Genomic DNA, 22,979 nt, shown 5'->3' on the forward strand with positions numbered 1-22,979 from the left:
CGAATTTAGTCAAATTCGTCAAAGCCAAATCAGCTTGGCAGAATTGACGATTTTGACGAAATTTAAATCAAATTTGTCGAAGCGAAATCAGCTTGGCGGATTTGACGATTTTAACGAATTTTCGTTACTACATGCGGCATTTGTGGACACCCATCTCTTGCCACCAGGTGCGCATTAATAGCGCTGCCGCATGAAGATCTCTTCGCTCGCGAGGAAGTTAGGGTCTTTAGCAGTACGAGCCGGCGATCGGTTTGCGAGGGTTTGACACTGGATTTTGATAGATGCTCGGAGATTTCGAAATATCAATGCAGGTAACTGCCGGCTTTGCTATTAATTTCTAGGTTGAACTACCCTGAAAGCCACATTGATTAGCTAAGGGCGCCTCTAGATGAAACGAGAACAACAACTCTGTCGAGTTATTTTATTCAGTGCACAACATAATACGGAGTTATGTCAACGAACTTAGAGTTCATATGAATCCCACATCAAGTGAACCTTCTGGTGGCTCCACGTTAAGAAAGTCGCCGATAAAGCCTGGCTGTTTCTCGTCGCCATCTGGTTCATTGTCTTTACCTTCTTTAGAAGTTGTTTCCTGTTTTGAATCCACTGCGTCTTTCTTCCCTAAAAATGAGAAAAACCCCTTGCTTTGATTGCAATTATAAACTTGCGAGTGGCAGCACACTCGGTAAGACTACGCGGCGCCAATGGTGGCTCTAGGGAAATCAGTGATAACAACTTCTTTGATTTATATTGACGAAACGCACACAAATAGAACAATACTCAGTTATTCGTACCCTTTTGCTTTTTTCCAGGTGGTAAACCACAAAGTATACTGTAGTGAGTCCTGTCAAATTTATTAATCTGGACCCGTGTGGAAACCTTAGCTTTCCAGCCACAGATTACAACCCGGCTTCCTATAGTGTCCTCCGGAGAACTAGGAGGAAAGAACAAGCAGTCATAAACAATAACACTCCAACTCACTTAAGTTTTGGCTTCACGTATTTTGTACAATGTAACATAAAGGTAAGGAATTGGAAGGAAGACCTCTCGAGGAACAACTCCAAAGATGATTTGTAAAAGAGACAGATGCAAAATACGGTAGTGATCTTTGGTAATGAATTTTCTTAGGGAATATGGATTATAAATCCTGTCAGGCCACTCTTACGTTTGTTGTTCATGTACTGCACGAATAAGTCGTTAAGATGCTCAGTATCCTTGATATAAAAGTTAACTAGAGTGCAAACTACTAACCTGTATGGTCCATTGGGTTCATAAACATACACAATACAGCCCTGATCTAAAAATGGCAACATAAGAGTTTCAACTAAAAGAACTTCACGTGGACCCATCCCAATACATGAACATAAAGGTACTCAGTGTAATTATATCCGTGTTCTTGAACTATTGACAATAAACTCTAAGATAGCAGAGCCACAGTATTTTTCCTAAGGAGGAAAATCACAGCTTCATACTTTGAAGCATTACGAAAAATATAATACAATAAACTTGGCTGTTGCTTTTCAAGTGATCGAAATCCAATGCGTTCTAATTAGTATTCTCTTATTTCGTCCATCCATGCCTTCTTGGTTCCTCTTAAACTTTCATCGTTACATTAAATTAAATTCTTTAAATATTTAAGTCGTTATTCTGACAATCTAGCTTTGAAACTTCGGTTGAAAGAAACTTATTTTGAAACAAATGTTTATCACAAGTAATCTGTTCCCTGTTGAGTCTGGCCATCGAAGAACTTAAATAGGTGCTAACCAGGCACATTTACTGATCACATCCCAACACAAACGCTGTGAGGGTAATACCCAATGTTATTCATGCAGTAAAATGAAATATATGGGGATACAATAAAAGCTGAACGGAGTGAGACAAGGGGAAAGTCAACATTTATGGCAAAATGGTACACAGGTGCAGAGTTGGTCTTGTTGATCATTTGTCGCACTGATTTGGAAATGCTCTCAAGTGGTATTCACTACAGCAAGGCTCGATTGCCGAGGCAAACAACATCAACTAGGGAGTGACAATCTCTACCAAAATAACAAAAAAAGTTACAAAATAAGTTTTCAATTCTTAGGGTCCGTCTTTCCAATTTCTTTTGGGTTGGGCTTAATCATACATCTAAGCACACCTTCAATTTTGTCCAACTGCTCCTTTGTCGCACTTGAAAATTCAGTGCAGAAAGGCCTGTCTTGGGTCAACAGGATGACGAGATCCTCCTGTGAGATGGTAACTTTGCGTTTGTTCATGTATGGCAGTACAGCTTCAATACCCTGTGACATCAAGAAAAGAATCCTTCCTCAGAAATGTTTAATTCTTCATCTAGTCTGTAATGACGGAAATACTGGAGCAAAAACTGTCCGTGTGGAGATTTAGTTATCCTTATGTAAGCCAAACATACAACTAAAAAGAAAAAACTGTAAGCTTAGGATTTTTAAACATTGTTTTAAGCAGTCTGCTTGCGCAGCATTGTAGACTCTCTAAGCTGCCTTAAAGAAGAGCATAAAGGAATAAGAAAGCAAGCGAGGAAATGGGTCTCAAGCAGTTATTCCTCATTCATGCAAAGTATATGGAATAGTTATCACATGTTCATACCTCCTGCATCAGTCTGAACAGACATCCTGCATTGTCAACCTCTGCTCGGGCAATCACCTTCATACCTGTGTTAACAACCTGGCACGAAACCACATCAAAGGTTACATGTGGTGAAAGTTATTCGGCGTTAGAAACAGTAAAACTGTCGGTAGTCTCTACGTAGGCTGTCACTGGTCATTTGTCGGGTGAAAAATCGTGACCAAGGGAAGGAGAAGGGGAGCTGCTTTTTAACATCATCCTTACTTCAGTGACCTAAAAAGCACAGTTCTCAGCTGCAACACAGATTGAATTCCTGATATACATTATACACGCTTGAGCGTAGGAAACTTCACACAATTTAACCCATATCAACCGATACACAAACCTTGTGTTCGTCAGTGACCATCTCCATGACATCTTTGACTGCTTTGGACACCAGATAAATATTCCTTTTCTTTCCACCAACAGATCTCACCAGAAGTTGATCGGCAGGAAAAGCATCGTCTATATCATAAAATTCCCTACAATACAATATCTATCCAAATTAATATGCATGTAAATGCGTACATTGTGCTCCTACGTGGCTTTATTTCTTCTTGGATATACATATGTGTCATGTCGTTATAAGGTTTATCTATGTGTAAACACTCTTCACAAACTTATTCCTTTATAATCATACCACTATGACAAACATCCCCACGCCTTCTTTTCCTAGTTTACTGAATTACTGTGTACAACTTCAAAGAACACGACGATAATTTCTTACTGTCTCTTTGAATACCGAGAAAAGTACAAAGCTATTGATTAGCTTTCTAACATATGACTCACATGATACAATGACAGCATACACTAGAGTGCGTTTTAGTTTTAGTGAAATAAGGTACGTTTTAGTATTCACTTGTTTCAAAACATCCCAGCTTCTTAATTCACGTATGATCCCCTATTAAGCCAGCAACCCTTCCCTCTCTCCTTTCTTACATTTACCCAGAAAAATTCCTTTAAAAAATTGTGTAAGGCTACGGCTTATCTCCGAGATTTAACCATTTAACCATGCGAAGCAATAAGTTATCTCTCACTTAATTTGAGGCCAGTGCTCGTCATCTTCTCTGAGAAATACAAAGGGGTCTTCTTTAAACCCTTTCATTTCCACTTTGGCTTTTTTCGCTGGTGGTTGACCACTACAAATGCAAAAAATATATAGCTTAGACCAGCTGACAGGCAAAACAAGTTGGGGTTATTATTTATCATGGAGGGGAGGGGTGGGGCTCAGTTGTATCAAGAAAAATTTTCATGACTTTTTGCTCTCGATAATGGAAGCAGAGGACGATTATGTTGAAGTGCCCATTCTTCTACAAAAAATGGCAAATTCTGTATCCTTGAATCAATGCACTAATAATCGATAGGTTCTGTTAGTAGTAAATTTGATTGTAATGTTATTCTGTAAGACTATATATTTTGTAACCTTAGCTTGTTTTTCAGTAATTCTTATTTATCCAGATAGTTTATTTAGTTACTTTACAATTATTATTAGTTAGTTAGTTAGTTAGTTAGTTACTTTACAATTATCATATTTTCTGTTATGACTGCTGTAACCTTACCTCTCCGCCCGCCTCGTCTAGCTTTTGCTATTTGCGGGTGGAGATGGCAAAATGATGTGCGTGAAATAAGAGTTCATTCATTCATACTGTTGCCTTCTTTTTCATCAAACAACAACAACAACAACAAAAACTCACCAACTGCACATGTTTAGGTTTAAGTTTCAAGATCTAGCCCTTAGTTAGAGCAAATACATCGAAAATGACAAATTTTATATTAATCCGACTCTCGAAATGCCCCGAAGCTTCTCAATGTCCTTCCTTAATCAATTTCTGACATACTAGTTGTTTTACTTGCCCGTCAGCACAGCCTAATTGTTTCTTAACAAACAATTAGCTATGGATGTTATGGAGTTATTATTGACCTAGGTTATTAGTATCCAGCTACAGCTGAGAGCCTTCCTTGGAATAAGCGCCCTCCTACCCTTCCGCGAGAAAGAAAACGTGACTAGATCTACTATGGACCGGAGGTCGGTATTCGGAACTTTTATGGTATGACGCTAGTTTTCATTTCCACCAGAGCTCACCTTAGCAAGTCCGTGAAACGACTGTTCCACTGAAATAACAACAAACATTTGACTAAAATTTGGGCTGTGTATGTATCGGAGCGAAAATGACCTGTCTTGTATCGCATTCAAGTAAGCTTTTCAGAACAACAAATCCATAAAATAGCCACAACTCACACTTGCGACGAATCTCCAGAACTGTCAACAGTGCTGTCACTCTCTTTATTTTCGCCTGCAGAATGTTCTTCCTGTGGACCATTTTCTGTACTGTCGTGTTCTTCAAAACTCTCAATTGTCATTCTGTTAGCTTCGTCATCTTCAGCAAGATCTAATTCAGTTTTTTCAATGTTAGAATCATTGTCGTCAACCAGTTCATCAGGTTTATCGGACTCGTCCTGTTCGTAGTCCATAACTTCATTGGTGCTTGCAGGTTGCTCACAATAATCGGTATCAACCTGACTGTTGATGGCAAATTCACACGTAGCAGGCTTTTCTGAACTCTTTGTCCCCTTTTCGGTTTGTTGTTCCACGCTACATTGATCAGAGTCAGTTTTTCTGGTCTCAATGGGCGTCCGTGAGGTAACTTTGGCTTCTTGTTTTCCGCACTTTGCTTCTTTTCTCGTCTGTAAAATGAAAAAAAATATGGACAGTCAAACTAATTTTGTAAGCTAAACCCTATAACCAATTCAATGTTTTTCAACATAAATAATTAACAGTAATATTTTTGTGTCTCTTGATGGCTTGGCAGAGTAAAGGAAATATTACAAACTATGCAAAGAACTGATTGCTGTGTATTACAAGTTATTCTATGGACGAGAGTGTTCTACCGGGAACTAAAACGATCGCATAATCAACACGACAACTACATCCGGGAACCGAGTGGTGTACTTTTCGTAGGTAACAGGAGTGGTCAATACCAAGATTTCCCCCTTTTCAAACTTTGCTGAATTAATTTAATTGTTTGTTGTTAAGAACACAAGGGAACGAAACACTATCTCCACTACAGAGCTCTATTATTTAGTGCCAAGGAGAAGATCTCTCGGCTCTGGAGTATGGGAAGCACAGAGATGTTGAATGACCAACAAATGGTACTTTGAACGTGTAGCATAAATTTCACAAAAAACATGCGTGGACTTGCATTAATTTTATGAGAGTTTGCAAGTACATGAAAACGACAAGAACCTATGATATTCCATAGATGCATGAGGGGAGATACATGAGGGAGGATATATTAATTTATTCACCGTAATTAAGTGTCATTTACTTTAATAGAATCCTACCTGCCAGTCTGCCATGCTCTCCCAGGGTAGTAGCCTCGGGTTATCACTATATCTGTTTCCATTTTCCCAATGTGATGTTTTCTTTTTTTCAAGAACTGCGATGAAAAATCCTCCTGTGTCCTGCTGATGGGGATATATTCTTACACTGTAAAGTTAAAATTATCAGACTTAAAGTGAAGTCAGCACCAGCTGACATACTCAGTGAAAATACTCCACTGTTTACCAGCTACAGATTTAAAATGATAAGGACCATGCCAGGTTGGTGTAAGGTTTGTGGACATCTCAAAAGATTTTAGGATTTTTGGGAAAAAAAAAAACACAAAAAAATGCGGGTTGTATGATATAAAAGAATGTTCCCAGGAAATTCAGAGCGATGAAATTGTAACTATCGTCACTTTAAGAGGTGGATTAGACAGATTAGTGCTGGAAACGATAAATGCGCCAATGGCTGGTTTCTTACCTTTTGTTCAAAACAAGAATATATCAATTTATAAAAAAAAGGAAACAATAGCCTGGATGAAACATGCTTCGTGAGACACAAGATTGTTGAATTAAGGTGGCTCGTACCGCTTTTCATCTTTTTGATGGTTTGTAACTTTGAAAGAATACAACAGAAAGACTGACCAAGGCCAGTTCAACACTTTTACGGTTAGAATTACATAATCATTAGTTATCCAAAAATAAGTGTCATTTCGTCACTAGCAGTTTCCATGGCAACGCTTTCATAGGCTTATTCAGACGCATTTTTTTGCTTGTGGCTTAAATAATTCGAAAACTAACCCGGTGACCCCCTGATTTTTTTCAGTGATTGCTTTTGGCACTTGAAAAGGAAAATGCACAAAGATTTTTAAAAAATTCTACGAGGCGGAATTTTAGAAAATCTACAAAAAGGACAATTTTCACACATCACAAATTTCCTTCCGTAGAATTTTCTAGTTTTTTTTTTCTGATGATTCCTTTCGACGTTATTATCATATTGGAACGATAAAAAGAAGGGGTCACCGGACTTGTTTTCATGCAATAGCTTTCGTGAGTTAAGCAATTTCCACGCGCGTTCTCGCGCATTTAAAAATCTGGATTCTAGTACGAGAGTAGTAGAGAGTAGTAAACTGGTACGAGCCAGTTTTCTCGCGCGGGCAACAGGTCACTCTTGCGTGACGCGCGCGAGAGAAACATGCGAAAGAAGCGCGAGATCAAAAGATGAAAATTCAAAACAAAGATGGCGCCGCGTGGAATTTTTTCTTCTTTTGTGAGAAGTTTACCCAAGAGCTTGTATTTGATGTGTTGAGCGGCCACTGTGAATGCAGGAGATAGAATCCAGATTTTTAAATGCGCGAGAACGCGCGTGGAAATTGCTTAACTCACGAAAGCTATTGCATGAAAACAAGTCCGGTGATCCCTTCCTTCTATTGATCCAATATGATAATAACGTCGAAAGGAATCATCAGAAAAAAAACTAGAAAGTTCTACGGAAGGAAATTTGTGATGTGTGAAAATTGCCCTTTTTGTAGATTTTCTGAAATTCCGCTCCGTAGAATTTTTTAAAAATCTTTGTGCATTTTCCTTTTCAAGTGCCAAAAGCAATCACTGAAAAAAATCAGGGGGTCACCGGGTTAGTTTTCGAATTATTTAAGCCACAAGCTAAAAAATGCGTCTGAATAAGCCTATGAAAGCGTTGCCATGGAAACTGCTAGTATGAAACATATGAGTGAACTGCGGTTATGAGACGTATATAAGAACGATCCTTCGCAGTAAAGCACTATTTGAACAATAGTGGAAATCAGACCTGAAAAAAATTTCAGGCCTGTACGGGATTCGAACCACTGACCTCTGCGATACTAGTGCAGCGCTACCAATTGAGCTAACAAGCCAACTGGGAGCAGGCCATCAAATTAATTCGATATAAACCCGTAGATGATAAATCGAACAACAACAAACATATGAAACATATGAGTGAACTGCGGTTATGAGACGTATATAAGATGGCCTGCTCCCAGTTGGCTTGTTAGCTCAATTGGTAGCGCTGCACTAGTATCGCAGAGGTCAGTGGTTCGAATCCCGTACAGGCCTGAAATTTTTTTCAGGTCTGATTTCCACTATTGTTCAAATAGTGCTTTACTGCGAAGGATCGTTCTTATATACGTCTCATAACCGCAGTTCACTCATATGTTTCATATGTTTGTTGTTGTTCGATTTATCATCTACGGGTTTATATCGAATTAATTTGATGGCCTGCTCCCAGTTGGCTTGTTAGCTCAATTGGTAGCGCTGCACTAGTATCGCAGAGGTCAGTGGTTCGAATCCCGTACAGGCCTGAAATTTTTTTCAGGTCTGATTTCCACTATTGTTCAAATAGTGCTTTACTGCGAAGGATCGTTCTTATATACGAAACTGCTAGTGATGAAATGACACTTCTTTTTGGATAACCAATGATTATGTAATTAAACCCCGTAAAAGTGTTGAACTGGCCTTGGTCAGTCTTTCTGTTGTATTCTTTCAAAGTTACAAACCATCAAAAAGATGAAACCCGGTACGAGCCACCTTAACGTAACACGTCACAAGCTCCCCGCTTCGTGGACGAGCGTGTTGCGTGCGAGTTAAAAGGAGAATGTGCACGAGACTGGTGACGAGGTGTGTGTTTCCGGATATTCTTCCGGAGGGTCAATCAGTTTGGAAACTCACTCTTTTTCGACCGCGATAAAATAACTTAAAGAAATGAAGCTGGCGTTTGCACGACTCCATGTGGATACATCTGCCACCAAAGGGCTTATTGAGTGGTATTGTCAACGACTGGGAATGAGTGTGTTAAAGGAGATGCGAAGTGAAACCGATTTAATACACTGGGTTGGTTTCGAAAATAACTCGGAGTCAGCATGTATTGAGTTTCGGTCTCACATACAGCAAGCCAGTCCACCCAAGCTTTACGTACCAAATCCATCTTCTGATGTTTACTGGAAGATTGGACTATCTCTAGCTGATGTGGACACCGCGCGGTCGCACCTCATAAGTCACGGGGTCCATGTAACTCAACCCAGACAGTTTCGAGACATTGGTTACCTATGCCACTTGAACGACCCTTTTGGGTACTCCGTAGAACTATTGCAACGTGATTTCCAACATAACTTCTGTTCTGAACGGATAAAAAGCTTCCTTAATCCAACCTTCGCTCTACGTCAGCAAACACACGTGGGTCAAATAACTCTTCGAGTCTCAGACATCGAAAAGTCCCTCAGGTTTTACGAGTCTTCGCTGGGAATGAAACTTCTTTCGAGGCAAAACATTCCAGACATGTTTGATCTTTACTTCTTGGCTTGTACAGATGAAAAACCACCATCAGATAACGTGAATGATGTAGAAATCCGCGAATGGCTTTGGAAAAGACCCTACACAACTCTCGAGTTGCAGTACTGGACTGTAAAACGCTGCCAGTTTAACAATCCAGACTTGGACCGCCATAGTGGCTTTGGCGCGCTTGTATTCACAGTCGATACACCCCGATTTGAAGAGCTGAAAACTAATCTTAATGCTGTGGAAGATGTCAGCCAAAAATACCCAGAATATAAGAGTAGTGTGCTCCAATCTATCGACCCTGATGGCACACGCGTGTTGTTCCTTCGACAATGATTTTCACACAGAAACACCACTCGACCCTTTTTTAACTCTAAACTTTACTCTAATTAGTAAGTATTGAATCACATGAATTCAAAGTCGCTGTAGAGAACTGAACATTTCCAGATGTTACGGATCAATCGCAGTTTGTACTTCTATAGAGCCAAATTTGGCTGGTAAACATTGAGTACATTCCACCCCTTGACCAGAGTCCATGAAATTTAAACCTGGTGTTGATTTTATGTTGTATAGAGGTGTTTCCTGTGGCTTTATCTGCAGTAACGTAGAGCTGACAGAAAAAAAATTAAAGTAGTACCAGGTCTGGATTGGTCAGTGGTAGAGAGCCTCCAGTATATTATCTGGAGAGTCAATCATTACTTTTTGGAATACATAGTTTCCCTTTGTCTGTTAGCTGGATAAAGAAACTATGATCATTACATGGCTGTTTAGTGTAAGTTTAATTTGCTTCAAAGTTTACTGTAGTTCACAAAGAAGCCGTGTGGCAAGTAATAAATGGATAAGAGGAAACTATTATGCTTTATAGTTGCCAACCACTGGTTTCACATCAAGTTACCATAAGAAACAGTAGCAACAATGAATTAGAAAAACCCTCAAAGTTCATGGGACCAGACTTCTCAGCTTTCCGAGAATTAAGGACTTGAAACAAAGCTGTGATGAACCACAATACCTACTTACATGTACCCTGAGGCTATGTTAGTAATAATAAAAGTACATCATTTAATATCATTTTATGTTGGGGAGGAGGGGGGGGGGTGTTAGTGGTCAACTTTAGGTACAGGCAATAAGGGCAATAGATGAGTTGCATGCAGCTGTTCAGTGAATTCTTTGAAAAAAATTTAAAATTATACAACTGTCAAAAAAATATATTGTGTGGAAGTGCTTACATAGCATTAGGTGCATGAGAAACTATGGTCCAAAATGGAAATTGTGGACTGATGTTTTCCCCTTGTGTTTATAAGCCAGTGTATATAGTAACTGATTCTTATACTGCCAATGTTGATTTATCTTATGTGTGACCAAAATCATTGATTTACTCCCCTATCATAGAACACTACATCACAACAAAGTTCTACCCACCATCTTTCTATGTGTAATTTGTCAATAACATCTTCTGATGGAGGTAACATTTCTGGTTTGAATCCTTTTGCAAAAAATTCTGTGCCTGGATCACAGTTATCGACAACTTTCATGTTTTTTGTCATGATCTGCAAAGAAACATTTTAAGAATTATACAATGTATTTAATAAATACTCGTATGCAACATGAAACATACCTAATTATTTTGCCATCTATAACTTCACTGGTGTAACATATTACTAGGCAAATGATTGAGAGATCATCTGAGTCCAAGGAACAATCTAGGAATGATCTAGAATAATGCTTTTGTAATCTACACTTTGATTCCTTTCATGCCACTTCATATTCACTCTATTACAAAGGTTGTCTGCCTATGATTGGTATATGCATTTCTGTTGTATAACTGTAAAGCTGTTCTGTTTAAAACTGGATTCATCCAAAGATACTACAAGTCAAACAAAATTTAATTGAAGAATTTTACTTTTGCATACTGTTATGACAGTAAGGGAACTTCCTTTGCATCTAAAAATCTGAATGTGTTACTATGAGTAAGGATAATAACAGCTGGTGAATATGATCAGAATGAAGACTTGTTTGGAAATCATACCATGCACAAAATAAATTTGAATTAAAATGTTTGAGGTAGTAGATAGGTCAAGTTCCATCCTAAGAACTGACAGTCCACTCACTAGGTAATAAATGCAATTCAAAAGCCAGGAGTAAAAAGAGATTATTGACATTATATGTGAATTTCTTCTGAATTAGCCACTAGAAAGCCTGCTGCTATTCAAAACAGTTTTTTCCATTTACCTTCCATGTCCTCAAGCCTGTGGATCTCTTAAGCTTTGGAAGAGATGACGAAACATCTACGAGTTCTACAGCACCTACACAACAATACATAGTGTCACCCAAGCATCCTTGCAGGAGCCAATTTTTAACTCTGTTCTCTTGCAGTAACATTTTGGAACAAAACATAAAACATCCAACTCTAGGTCTGCTTTAACCCTAAACTCTCACGAGTGATTAAGAAAGAATTTTAGCAAACAACTGACAACAATCAAGGAAGATTATTAATTGATCCAATATCAAATTCTCCCAACTAATATCAAGAGTTATACAGCAGACAGTATGGAGCATTACTAATTAGATCTTAGGCGTGAGAAGGTTAAAGAAATAAAACTCAAATTCACAATCGAATCAGTGAAATACTATGTTAAGTACCTTCTGCTTTCTGTAGCAAAGTACAGATGACTGCCTCATTTTCAATTGGATTAAGAGTACAAGTGGAGTATACAATGCGACCTCCAGTTGCCAACATCTCTACTGCTCGAGCTAAAATACGCAGCTGCACTCTAAAAGTGTAAACAGAAAAATTCCTTTACTTCTTTTTTCTTAAAAAAAAAAAACAACCAACCAAACAAACAAACATGTGGGTCATCCATTGTCTTGAACTAGAATACTGTGAGTTGTTTTAATACTGTGTGGTCAGTGAAATCAAAGAGTGTCATTCCTTCATTAAAGCTGATAAAAACAGCCTCAACAACAACAACAACAACAACAAAAGAAGTCAATAAGATGCAGCATCTTCAAGAAGATCTAGCAAACTTGAGGCCAAACATAAGACCTTCCCAAACTGTTCAGTGATCTGTAAGTGATAAGCTAAGCCACAGTTACAATATTTAATTTTACATACAGACCTGAATAAACTTAAGCCAAGCTGCGGACTCCATTTCTTCCATATTTGAGGATTTTTTCTCATAGTTCCATCTCCACTATGAAAGAAAGTTACCTGACATGTGATGGACAATCTTCAGTTGGAACCTTTGGGTTGACACTGAGAAACTTTGAGAAAGGTCAAAGAAATATCATTTCACAACTCACCTACATGGGACATCACACAGAATTCTGTCAAACATAATTGGCATCTTTTTATCCTCTTCCTAATGAAAACAAAACAAAGCACGCAATGACAATCTTAACAAGTACAACAACAGTGAACTACAACTCTCCTGCACTGAAATTGTCTCCTTGACAAATTGAAGCTCTTTGTTGATCTTTTACCAAATCACATTAAATTTTCCTCTTTCACAGTAAAGTCACAATTAAGTTACATTGATTCTTGACAGGCGACCAAAGCATTCAAATGTAGGAGTGCAATCTTACTTTGCTATGATATTGCGATAAGTGTCTGTTTTTGGTACTTTTGCAAAAACATTGATGTTCAGGAAATTATGCACATAGTGATATATGATCATGTTATATTCAATAATCATCACAATAATATTAAGTCAACCTACTCCTTTGATAAACATGGGGGGAAAAAGAGATGCATCATGGTTTGTGATTAAACAACATGGACTTTTAAGTCTTTTGCTTTGATGAACTAGCATGTAACATCTCTTGTTCTGGAGTTCATTTGCTACAACAAGACCGTCTGAAAGAAACAAAGACAAATTTAGGGTGACCCTGACACAGTGATTCAGGCATTTCCAACTGCAAGATTTTACAGCAAGATGACTCTTGATGAAGAGTATTCAACCTACTTAAAGCAGTTTAATTGGATGAATGTGTGCTGGAGCTGAAATTATCATCATGCAGCTGATTTAGAATAGCTCCTTCTTCAGACAGACTCTTAGACTACTTATTACCGGTACTCTTAATAAAAAAATAGTCCAGGACAAAATGAACTGCAGTACAAAGGAGATAAATGGCCTACCAGGAATTCCTTGAGATTCCTCATCATGAAGAAGTTCAATAAGTTGAACAGTTTTAGAACCAGGAGCAGCACAGGCATCCAGTATCTACATCAAAATTAAACATGTACTCACTGGACAGAAGACATGTTATTTGGCACGTTTATCGATTATCCTATGATTTCCAGAACATTCTTGATTAGTCCTTTAGGAAAGTTCTAGTAGTTTTGACATGAGTACGTGACGTCTATTTATAGAAACTCGAGTTGTTTACTGTAAATTCTGGAAAATTCTGTGATGTAATGTCACTAAAAATAGTCGTGTTGTAAATCTGTAGAATCTTCTAGAAAGATTGTAAGGAACTATATAAGAAGGTGCAGTAGGTTGTTGCGTTTGGAGGAAAAAGAAGAGTAAAAGATAAAGAAAATAAAGGAGTTAGCGAAAACAATTCATTTTGAGGTTTATCACGAAACCACTCACTTTCATGAATCATTAAGTGAGTTCAACTTCAGTTCAGGAGGTTTTTTTCCCTGTTCTTTTTTGTTTTCAAAAAACATTAAGTTCCATGTAGCTTGAGCAAGCTTTGGTACATGAAACCTATAAGTGACACCACGGGCAGCCTAAGAGTTTAATTGGGTTTTAAATCCAGAAAAAGTTTGACTGCTGAACATTTAATAGTAGTGTAATTTATATTATGGGCCCAGTTGTTCAAAGTGCAGATAATGCTATCCAACCAATTCTAGCAAACATACTGTAGTATCCACCAAATAGGGATTTACCCAGTGGATAGCCTTATCCAATTTTTGAACAATGGGGGTCTTTGTGTGCAGATGTTTAGTCGAAAGTGCCTGCTGTCTCCCAGCCCCAGTCCCTCAACACGCACTCAGGCAAAAGACGGTCTTCCAGAAGATTGGGGTAAGAGACAACTGACGGTAATTGTGAAGAAGAGCTCCCCAAAAAACCTGTCGGCCGACTGTCGGCCGACAGTTGACCGACAGGCGGCCGACAGTCTACCGACAGGTTAAGAAAAAAGAAAAATTGTGTAAAAAACGAACAGTTAACGTGACATAACAATCCGTAATGGTGATGTATGACTCGACAGACTTCACCTACTTACCGATCGACGGCAAAGTTGGTAGTATGTAAAGAAACGTTTCTTCCAAAATGTTATCAGATGCGTATAGGATATATCACTTGCGTAATTTACAACACACCAGACAATCTAAGAATCGCATAGGAAGATAATTTAATCGAAAACTCGGCCAAAAACTCTGAAAACCATAAGCTACGTATCAATACAAACACTTTCGTTCCAATCGCCCAACAATGCAACGCGGCCTCTTATGGTATGTTAAAGTGCACCTTTACCCAAAAATTTTTTTTCGCTTAACGAAATAAGCTTATTTTTTGGAGTATTTCTCTGCAAAAATTTCTTAATTTGCTCAAATCTTCAATTTTCTGTGCCCAGTCAAAATACGGAAAATCGGCCGCCATCTTGCCCCACGACCGAGTTTAAAGAGGAATGGCTCTAGCGGGTAATGTGACGTCAAATCGAGAACACGAAAATCTGCATTTCACACATTTTCACTTGTTTGGGAAGGTTGTCGTCGATATTGTCCGAAATATGCCGACTAGGTGTGTTGTATGAGGAATGTACGAAGCGCGATACCCTCTTGCAAATTTCGCGCGTTGCTACATCCTTCTACAACACACTTAGTCGGCATATTTTCGGACAACATCAACTACAACCTTCCCAAACATGTGAAAATGTGTGAAATGCAGACTTTCGTGTTCTCGATTTGACGTCACATTACCCGCTAGAGCCATTCCTCTTTAAACTCGGTCGTGGGGCAAGATGGCGGCCGATTTTCCGTATTTTGACTGGGCACAGAAAATTGAAGATTTGAGCAAATTAAGAAATTTTTGCAGAGAAATACTCCAAAAAATAAGCTTATTTCGTTAAGCGAAAAAAAATTTTTGGGTATAGGTGCACTTTAAGTATGTATGTATGTATTTGTTGCTAGCATCGTAATCTATCTTGCAGGTTTGGGATGAATTGCTATTTCCAATTTCAAGTTTAATAAATGATACAACTGTGAATCTTTTTACTCGTTATGTTAAGTAATAAAATACTATACGTAACAATTCAATAATTAGACTTGGATGCGTGATGCGATAATTGATTTAGGAGCGCGCCGCTAATCTAATGTTGAACAATACACATGTTGGTTCTGTCTCTGTCGGTTCAAGACTTTTTTTTATTTGGTGGCTCCTAAAGGAGCCGTTTGTTTGTAAAACTAAGTAAACTTAGTTTGGTGGGCAGAACTCTGCGATGGCTTCGAGCAAGTTGTCAAACGGATCACCAGACTTCACATACGGGTCAGCACCCACGGCCTGGCCAACATACACGAACGATATGACCAGGTTCTCCAGACAATGAAAGAAAACAAATGCAGCATGGCCTGTGCCTTCCGTCTTGCAGGCTGTCCTCGGAGCACACTACGAGACTTCGTGGCGATAGCAGAATTGAAAAAGGTCGCCTCGAGGGAACTGGACCTCGTCCTCCGCGACCAAGAAGTTCAATCCGTGCGAGATCTGGAGGTTGCCTGTCGCAAAAGACTTCGGCGCTACATCCCGGTCATGAGCAACATGAGGAGAGAGGGGCAGCTGTTGCCAATGAAGTTCGCGGCACGATTTTACGAGTGAAATATCTTGTATATTTCACCACGCACAAAACGGCTCCTTTAGGAGCCACCAAATCTTGAAAGTCAATTGTCAACGTATTAAACATGTTGGATGTTGTATCAAGCGAGGCACGATTCTACGAGTGAAATATCGGATCACTCAACGTTTCTGGTAAACCAGACCAAAAACTCTTGATCTAAAACGACCACGATACCTCGTTTTGCCACTCTGCGACAAACGCAAATTAAAAAATTAATAATTTAAACCCATATGCTTTTGTAACGGCAAACTTAGAATCCCTAACATTGTGTGATCGTTTCACGGACAAGCTACCGACAAGGTACCGACAGGTTACCGACACATTACCAACAGTCGGCCGACTGTCGGCCGACTGGCGGCCGACAGGTAGCCTATATTTCAGGCAAAACCTGTCGGCCGACAGACGACCAACTGTCGGCCGACTGTCGGCCGACAGTCGGCCGACAGACGACCAACTGTCGGCCGACAGTCGGCCGACAGTCGGCCGACAGTTGGTCGTCTGTCGGCCGACTGTCGGCCGACAGGTTTTTTGGGGAGCTCTTCTTCACAATTACCGACTATTCAGACTATCAGACATTACAAAAAATAAACAAACATAAATGTACTTATCATGCCCAGAAACATTAACCTATTAACTGATTTTTTAAAAAAATGCTCAATATCGCATTATCATTTAGGTAACTAGACCACTTTCAATTCACTCTGTGACTCAATTTATGCTTCAAAATACTGACCTTTTGACCTGGTTTGACATCTAAAAGCAAAGGAGGAATCATACTGACTGCCTCTTGACGACTTATGTTGCCCTGAAGGTGAAAAATTAATAAAATTAACAATAATATGATAGCCTGCAAAGATAATTTGATTTCTCTTTCTTGTAATTGGAAGGCTAAAACACAATACAATTAATTCCATACATCATCAGAGAGCAGAAAACATTCAAGGGTGGATGAGGCCAACCACAGAGGTAGGAGTAAGGGAATCAAAGCTCATTTGTCCTTACAGGGCACATCAACAAAGATATGTAGGTATTTGGCGATTTTAAATGAAATTATCAACAGGCTTAAGAGACTTAATATTTTATTTGATCAAGCAACTATTGATATTGAAAGTTTATCTTACAGATTCTGTTTGATGAACCAAAAAATTGTGAAACTTCTCCATGGATGCTGACTTTCTGATAAATCTTTTTGTTAAATTGATTTGCCAAGCTAGGTCATTGGGATACCTGTAAAGAAAAACGTGCTATGCATTTATACAGAGAATTACCTCACTTTGTCTTTGATTATCATTTCTTGTGATATTTGAGAAAGGAAACTGACAAAAATGTTGGTAGGGTAAAAGCAAAACCTATTGAGTACTTGCTGTACTTTTTTCAGAGACTTTGTTCAATTACAACAACATGTATGTTCCAAGAAATGGCAATATCTTAAATTATGACAGAAAGCAATATTCTTACCAAGGAAGAGGTGTTGGTGGGTCAGCTGTTCCTCCTTCACATTGAACATTGTGCATATCATCAAGGAAAAAATTCCTGATGCAATTTAGGAGGTTCTGGGCATGACTATCAACAAAAAAGAAATGGCAAACAAAATGTGTCACAGGCAATGACACTATATCATGATGCATAAACAAGGAAAGTAAATACCATAATGACTTGATTTAGTGCTGAGGGCTTATATTTAATTTTGGTACCTCAAGGGAATGTGCTTATTTGAGACAGGCTGCTTATTAGTTACAGGGCACTTATTTCTTTTTTAGGGAAACAGCAGATCTAGAAGGTGCAAAACAAAGCGTTGAAGTTTACTTGAAAAGAATCAAAAGACTGGAAAATGGACTTGCACCATTCCTGGCAAACGAGCAGCCAAGCAATCGTCATGTGAACATATTAGTTGAGAGACTAAGATGAAAACCACTTTCTTTGTAATGAGGCTTCAAGTGAGAAATGAAAGGAAGATGAACCATGGTTGATCTCAATGTACATAATTCTAGTCATGCTATCACTGGAACTGAATAGGGGGCACTTAACACTTACAATTAGTGGATAGCTTATATGGATAGGGGCACTTATACACAAAATCAAATTTTAGGGGGGAGCTTATTGGAGAGGGGCACTTATTGGAACAAGGGCGCTAAATCAAATCTCTATGGTACTCTTAAATATAAAATGAAGATGTCTGCACAGTATATCTCTTATGATTGTCACATACTACATTGCTCAAAATGGTTTTGTGGTTTTCAAACATTGATTCTTTGAACCACAAATAGTCTCTTTTAGCTGTATTTCTATTGATCAAGATGTCTTCCACCCTTTTGTTGCAGATGGTGTTGTAAGCAAAAGAATGAAAGAAAATCTGGATCACTATAAACTTAAATATGAGTCCTGCATGGGGATGAAAGACCGATATTTTAAACTTTTAAATACCAAACAAACTGCAATCCACATCAAGCATAACTCAAAATTCTTCTGCCAAACTCATCTTCTATTACCATTCATTATCCAACACATATGGCCTGAGGTGATTAAAAAATAGATAACTTTTGATATGTTAAAAAACTCAGTGCAATATAAGATAGATACAATTTTTTACCTTCTTGTTCCAGTGATGCGAAATGTGCTTGGAAGTTCTGATTGCATTGCTGCAATAAATGCAGGGAACTCTTCCTCGGGAACTATATTAAGAGTCTGTGTTGGAAAGAACAACATCACATGACTGTAATAACAACAATATTCTCAATTAGTCAAAGTCTATATAGAGAAGAGCAGGTAGTTACCCCAAATCCTAAAGGACAGAATGACAGAAAATCACTTGAATCCTAAAAGATGAAACTATTAAATAACACTGACAGTATTTTCCTTTGAACATCTCAGGGGTAGGGGTGGGGGGATAAGAACTATAAACAAAAACTCATATTATGTCAACCAGGTGACAGAAATAACATCTTTTGTTGACTACATTCTTCAGCTGATAGCCAAAACACAGAGGTCATATTTCAAAGATATACTGTCAGACATGAACCTTTATCAATTCATAGAGAGGACTTAGGTCCCACAAAGCACAATTTTAGTCACAATGGATGTAAAATGAAGCCTCTCACATATAAGAAACCTCAATGCCAACAAAGTTGCTTAGACAAATGCCTACACTCATACTGAAGGAGAATTCCTTTGAATTCAATGGAGAAACTATCTTCAAACACACACCACCACTATGGGAGTTGCTTTTAACATATTCATGTCTATGATAGAAAACAAAAGAATTAGCACAAGCTCCATCAAAGTACTCATGGGGGAGAGATACCAGTACATTGATGATGTCTTTCCCTGTAGAAAAATGTAATTTCGGATCAGGACGAGCTTTGAACCACTTAAACTTTTTACGCAAATGAGCTGTGAGCTTCAATCTTGCACAAGGCTCATTTGCATAGTAACCAGATACTTCTGACTCACACAGGCAGCTTCCAGATGATAAACTAATGAGTTGTGAATTAGTTGTGCGAATGCGTCATTCTTCTGGAGAAGTAAATCAACTGTGCTTTTAATCATAGAACCAATCAGGAATGCGCAAAGGCATTTTCACAAGATTTCTGAGACCTCCACCACGTTTCCAATCAGACAGTTCCTCCCCCAAAAGAAACGTTATAATGACAAAAATGTTTAAAATCAATTATCAAAAAGTATTTTAGAAGGAAATATTTTGACTGCTTGATTAAAAGGTGAGGGTTTTCAATAAAATGAAAGAAGCTTCGATAGATATCTGTATTCCTTTGTTAAAGGTACTTTGTTGTCAGTAACTTGAAATAAGCAGACAACACTGCTTGTCTGACAGAAACTGAAGGAACTAAATAGTTACATTGATCAACAAAAAAACTAAAAAGAAAGAAACAATTGAATTTTTTCCTAAGCGTTTTATTAGCAATCCATGATTTTTCAGTTATCCATAACAACATTTTATTTTAATCAAAATCAATATATTAACCAGGTATTTCAATTCTGGAGGTATGGTCCATGGTCAAACCAACACTAAAAAACAAAATGAGAAAGCATAACAATAGAGAAATTTTTGGACTTGTCTATAGAGTGAAGCTCTGGATGGTGGAATTCTAAAATTACACAAAGCACTGTTTAATTGATTGCAATGAAGGCCTTTCCACTGGATTATTAGATAGACATTCACTACTCAGTTTTGGCACTTCAAAATCTGGGCAGCATCTAGACAGAAAATGAAACATCTTGGCAAGTGAGTAAACATCGCTGCTAAAACTTGGTGATGTGCTTCTACCTTTACTTCTGGAGCTATATGGGTGCCCTGGATTCATTTCTTTAGGCTGGTAAATTTTATTCTTGACTGCCGCTGGCTGAGTAACCTTTGTAGTGGTACAACTGGTAGTTTGTCTGGACTCTTTTAAGCCTTTGTGCTCTGCCCCATGTTGTCTCTGTGCCACCGTGACCATTTTCAAACCATGCGAGTGTTCTTTGATGATGGTTCTGTGCTCAGCTCGAGCTGCAACAGGCACACGGTCATGTTTAGGTTCTCATCAGTTGTTCTGATCTTTTTTCTTGCAGGTTTGGTGACCTTTAAATCCCTGGTTTGCCATAACGACTCGATAAAATGATTGCACCTCTCCTTTTGCCTCTCTTCGTGGGTTATTATTTCATGAAACGTGTTAATTGATATTTTGTAAATTAAATGTGTTAGTTGATTTCATCCAACAAAAGTCAATAAAGCCATAAGTATAACTGACAGGAGTTAATGCCTTGAGTAGATGGAGGGGGCTGAATTCTTTTGGTGTCCGAAGTTCGTCATGTTAAGCGAAATGGGAACAAATTAGTCAAAAATTAATATTTTGATGGCACATAAAAGAAGTTTGCACATTATCATGGAAGTTTCAGATTATTTAAGTGTTTTGTGGGAAAATTACGCCATTCTTGGTCCATCCATATTATGTTTGACCACTTTCCTTCTTTTTTTTTAAATGGTTGTAGTTTTTGTTTTCCAACTTCCTGTAGAATATCATTACTATCGATTATTTTTCCTTTGTGATTAATGGTGTAACCAGGTTAGTTTACCCATTCCCTGGGATACTGCATTAGATGAGGAAAATGTTTCCACATTTTTTTTTTTTCAGCCTCATCTAAAGAGTGATTTTTTAGTGGTTTTTCATTCATCTAAAACAAACTGAACAGCCAACAAGATGATACACATTAAGAGAAGAGATAACTTTTTGGGCATTGATTTGATCTGCAGGTAGGTGATACTCAAGAGGGTGAAAAAAGGGTGAGGAAAAATCTCACTCACTTAGGCACATGACCAGAACACCACTATGATGTAGCAAGGGAAAACACAGTATTGGGCTGGATGTGTGTACTATTCTTAGCTCAATCTTTTAGGATTTGGGGTGACCTTCCATGATACCATTGTTTAGGAATTCGGGTGTTTTCCCACCCACCAGAGTTTTTGGGGATTGGGGGTAATTTTCCACCATTCGTTGTCGTTTGGGATTTGGGGTAATTTACTGCCATTCTGTCATTCTGCCCCTCCAGCTTCTAAGGTCACCCGCCTCAGCAGGATTGGACTCCGCTCAGAAAACACCCTTACTGAGAATGAAAATGAGGAAGACTGAATACAACTGGAGAAAAGACACCACTGTACCTTGTAATATTCTTCATATAAATCATTCTTTCTGATAGATTGTACCCAACCTGTAGGCTGGTTATTCTTTGGCCGGTTTCCATGTCTTGATCTCTCCTATGGAAAAAATTAAAAAAATTAAACCCTGTAATCGTAGCTGAGTCTTTAAGATTAACATTAAGAGTAAAAAAATATCACAATAGGCTATGAGCAAGTCTCCTGTGGGACGGCACACTGCAGTCATTCTTACGCGACTAAGAAATAAAATTTTGACAGGTTCCCTTCAATCAGCCTTGTTAAGTCATGTCTTAAAGAAAGATTAGGGCACACACTGTTGAAAATCACCATGCAGGACCTTCGTATCACTGATAGAGTGACGTCAAATTTGCCAAGGTTTTGAAGACGTCTCGATGATAATCTAAAATTTACTGGTAAGGAGAATTTCATTGTTGAGAATGCTGACTTAAGGCCCTAAACAGGAGGTGAACGTCTTTTTCCGCACTAAAGCGCCCAGGAAATAAATAATACAATTGTGACAAAAATCAAAGAGGGTCAAAGTGTAGACATGCGGGTGATCTTACCACAAAGCTCACAATTCCTTAAAAGCGTGTTTTGACGCTTTCTTTTGGCTGACTCCACGAGTTCAAAACAAAGTTTTCTGGTAAAAAGATGAGTGCTAGTAGAGATCGCTAAAATCGATTAAATACTCACCCTCCGTTTCCTCTTACCCATGTTTCAAGGAACAGCACTCTCAAATTATCTTGAAAATAGGAGAACGTTCAGATTACATGAAGTAGATTGTTGAGTCCTTTCTGACACGCTCTTATCCTCTTCCCCAGGGTCCCTCTGGGATAACATGTAAGCGTATCAAAAATAGAGACCTGCCATGAGGTAGGGTTAGACGCTGTTTAGGGATCACTTTCATTACCAGCCAATTTAAAATGTCCGGATCCCTGCGTTACAGGGAGCACGCCAATTGACGTCATCTGGGATCTGGAAAAATTCCACAACTTAGATATAGAATTAACCCTTAAAAAGAATTTAGAAGATTTTCGAATTCGCTTTCACTTCAGAAAGGACTCAGATCTCAAACATCAAACATGAAGAGGTCTGCCACTGACAATCATGCAGCAAGTTTTGATTGCACTGAGATTTTATGTGAATTGATCTTTCGAGCGAGGTGATTTATTTGCACTGGAGCTATTGAGGGCATTTTCGAGAAGGACAATTCCTGTCATTTCCTGATGACTCAGGTTGCGTT

The 22,979-nt window shown here is 38.5% G+C and overlaps 2 protein-coding genes and 1 long non-coding RNA gene across 4 annotated transcripts; 2 read left to right on the forward strand and 1 right to left on the reverse strand.

The window, feature by feature from the left end:
• Positions 1–407: 407 nt before the first annotated feature.
• Positions 408–22,578, reverse strand: LOC111335007 (RNA cytosine-C(5)-methyltransferase NSUN2). 2 transcript variants are annotated; one of them, XM_022940836.2, is made up of 22 exons: positions 22,430–22,577; positions 21,740–21,835; positions 18,677–18,771; positions 17,545–17,649; positions 17,208–17,313; positions 16,820–16,891; positions 13,385–13,469; positions 12,966–13,102; positions 12,550–12,608; positions 12,366–12,440; positions 11,890–12,020; positions 11,479–11,552; positions 10,669–10,796; positions 5,962–6,106; positions 4,859–5,304; positions 3,657–3,758; positions 2,966–3,101; positions 2,602–2,679; positions 2,138–2,279; positions 1,252–1,297; positions 795–934; positions 408–621 (listed from the first exon to the last, which is right to left on the reverse strand). In XM_022940836.2, exons 1-22 carry the CDS (start codon positions 22,448–22,450, stop codon positions 470–472), a joined length of 2,571 nt encoding a protein of 856 aa, XP_022796571.2. In that variant the 5' UTR covers positions 22,451–22,577; the 3' UTR covers positions 408–469. The 2 variants fall into 2 exon arrangements, with proteins under 2 accessions (XP_022796571.2, XP_088611428.1); XM_088755302.1 differs by lacking the exons at positions 408–621; positions 795–934; positions 1,252–1,297 and adding an exon at positions 1,304–2,036 and having other exon boundaries at positions 22,430–22,578.
• On the forward strand, positions 8,527–10,312 carry LOC111335008 (uncharacterized). The gene has a single exon (XM_022940837.2). It carries the CDS (start codon positions 8,677–8,679, stop codon positions 9,583–9,585), a length of 909 nt encoding a protein of 302 aa, XP_022796572.2. The 5' UTR covers positions 8,527–8,676; the 3' UTR covers positions 9,586–10,312.
• On the forward strand, positions 14,254–18,954 carry LOC148735105 (uncharacterized). The gene is made up of 3 exons (XR_015999390.1): positions 14,254–14,276; positions 16,974–17,052; positions 17,847–18,954. It is a non-coding gene; the product is annotated as an uncharacterized LOC148735105 (long non-coding RNA).
• Positions 22,579–22,979: the final 401 nt, after the last annotated feature.

The sequence above is a fragment of the Stylophora pistillata genome, chromosome 3 (genome assembly GCF_964205215.1).
Source record: "Stylophora pistillata chromosome 3, jaStyPist1.2, whole genome shotgun sequence".
In the NCBI taxonomy this organism is placed as follows: Eukaryota; Metazoa; Cnidaria; class Anthozoa; order Scleractinia; family Pocilloporidae; genus Stylophora; species Stylophora pistillata.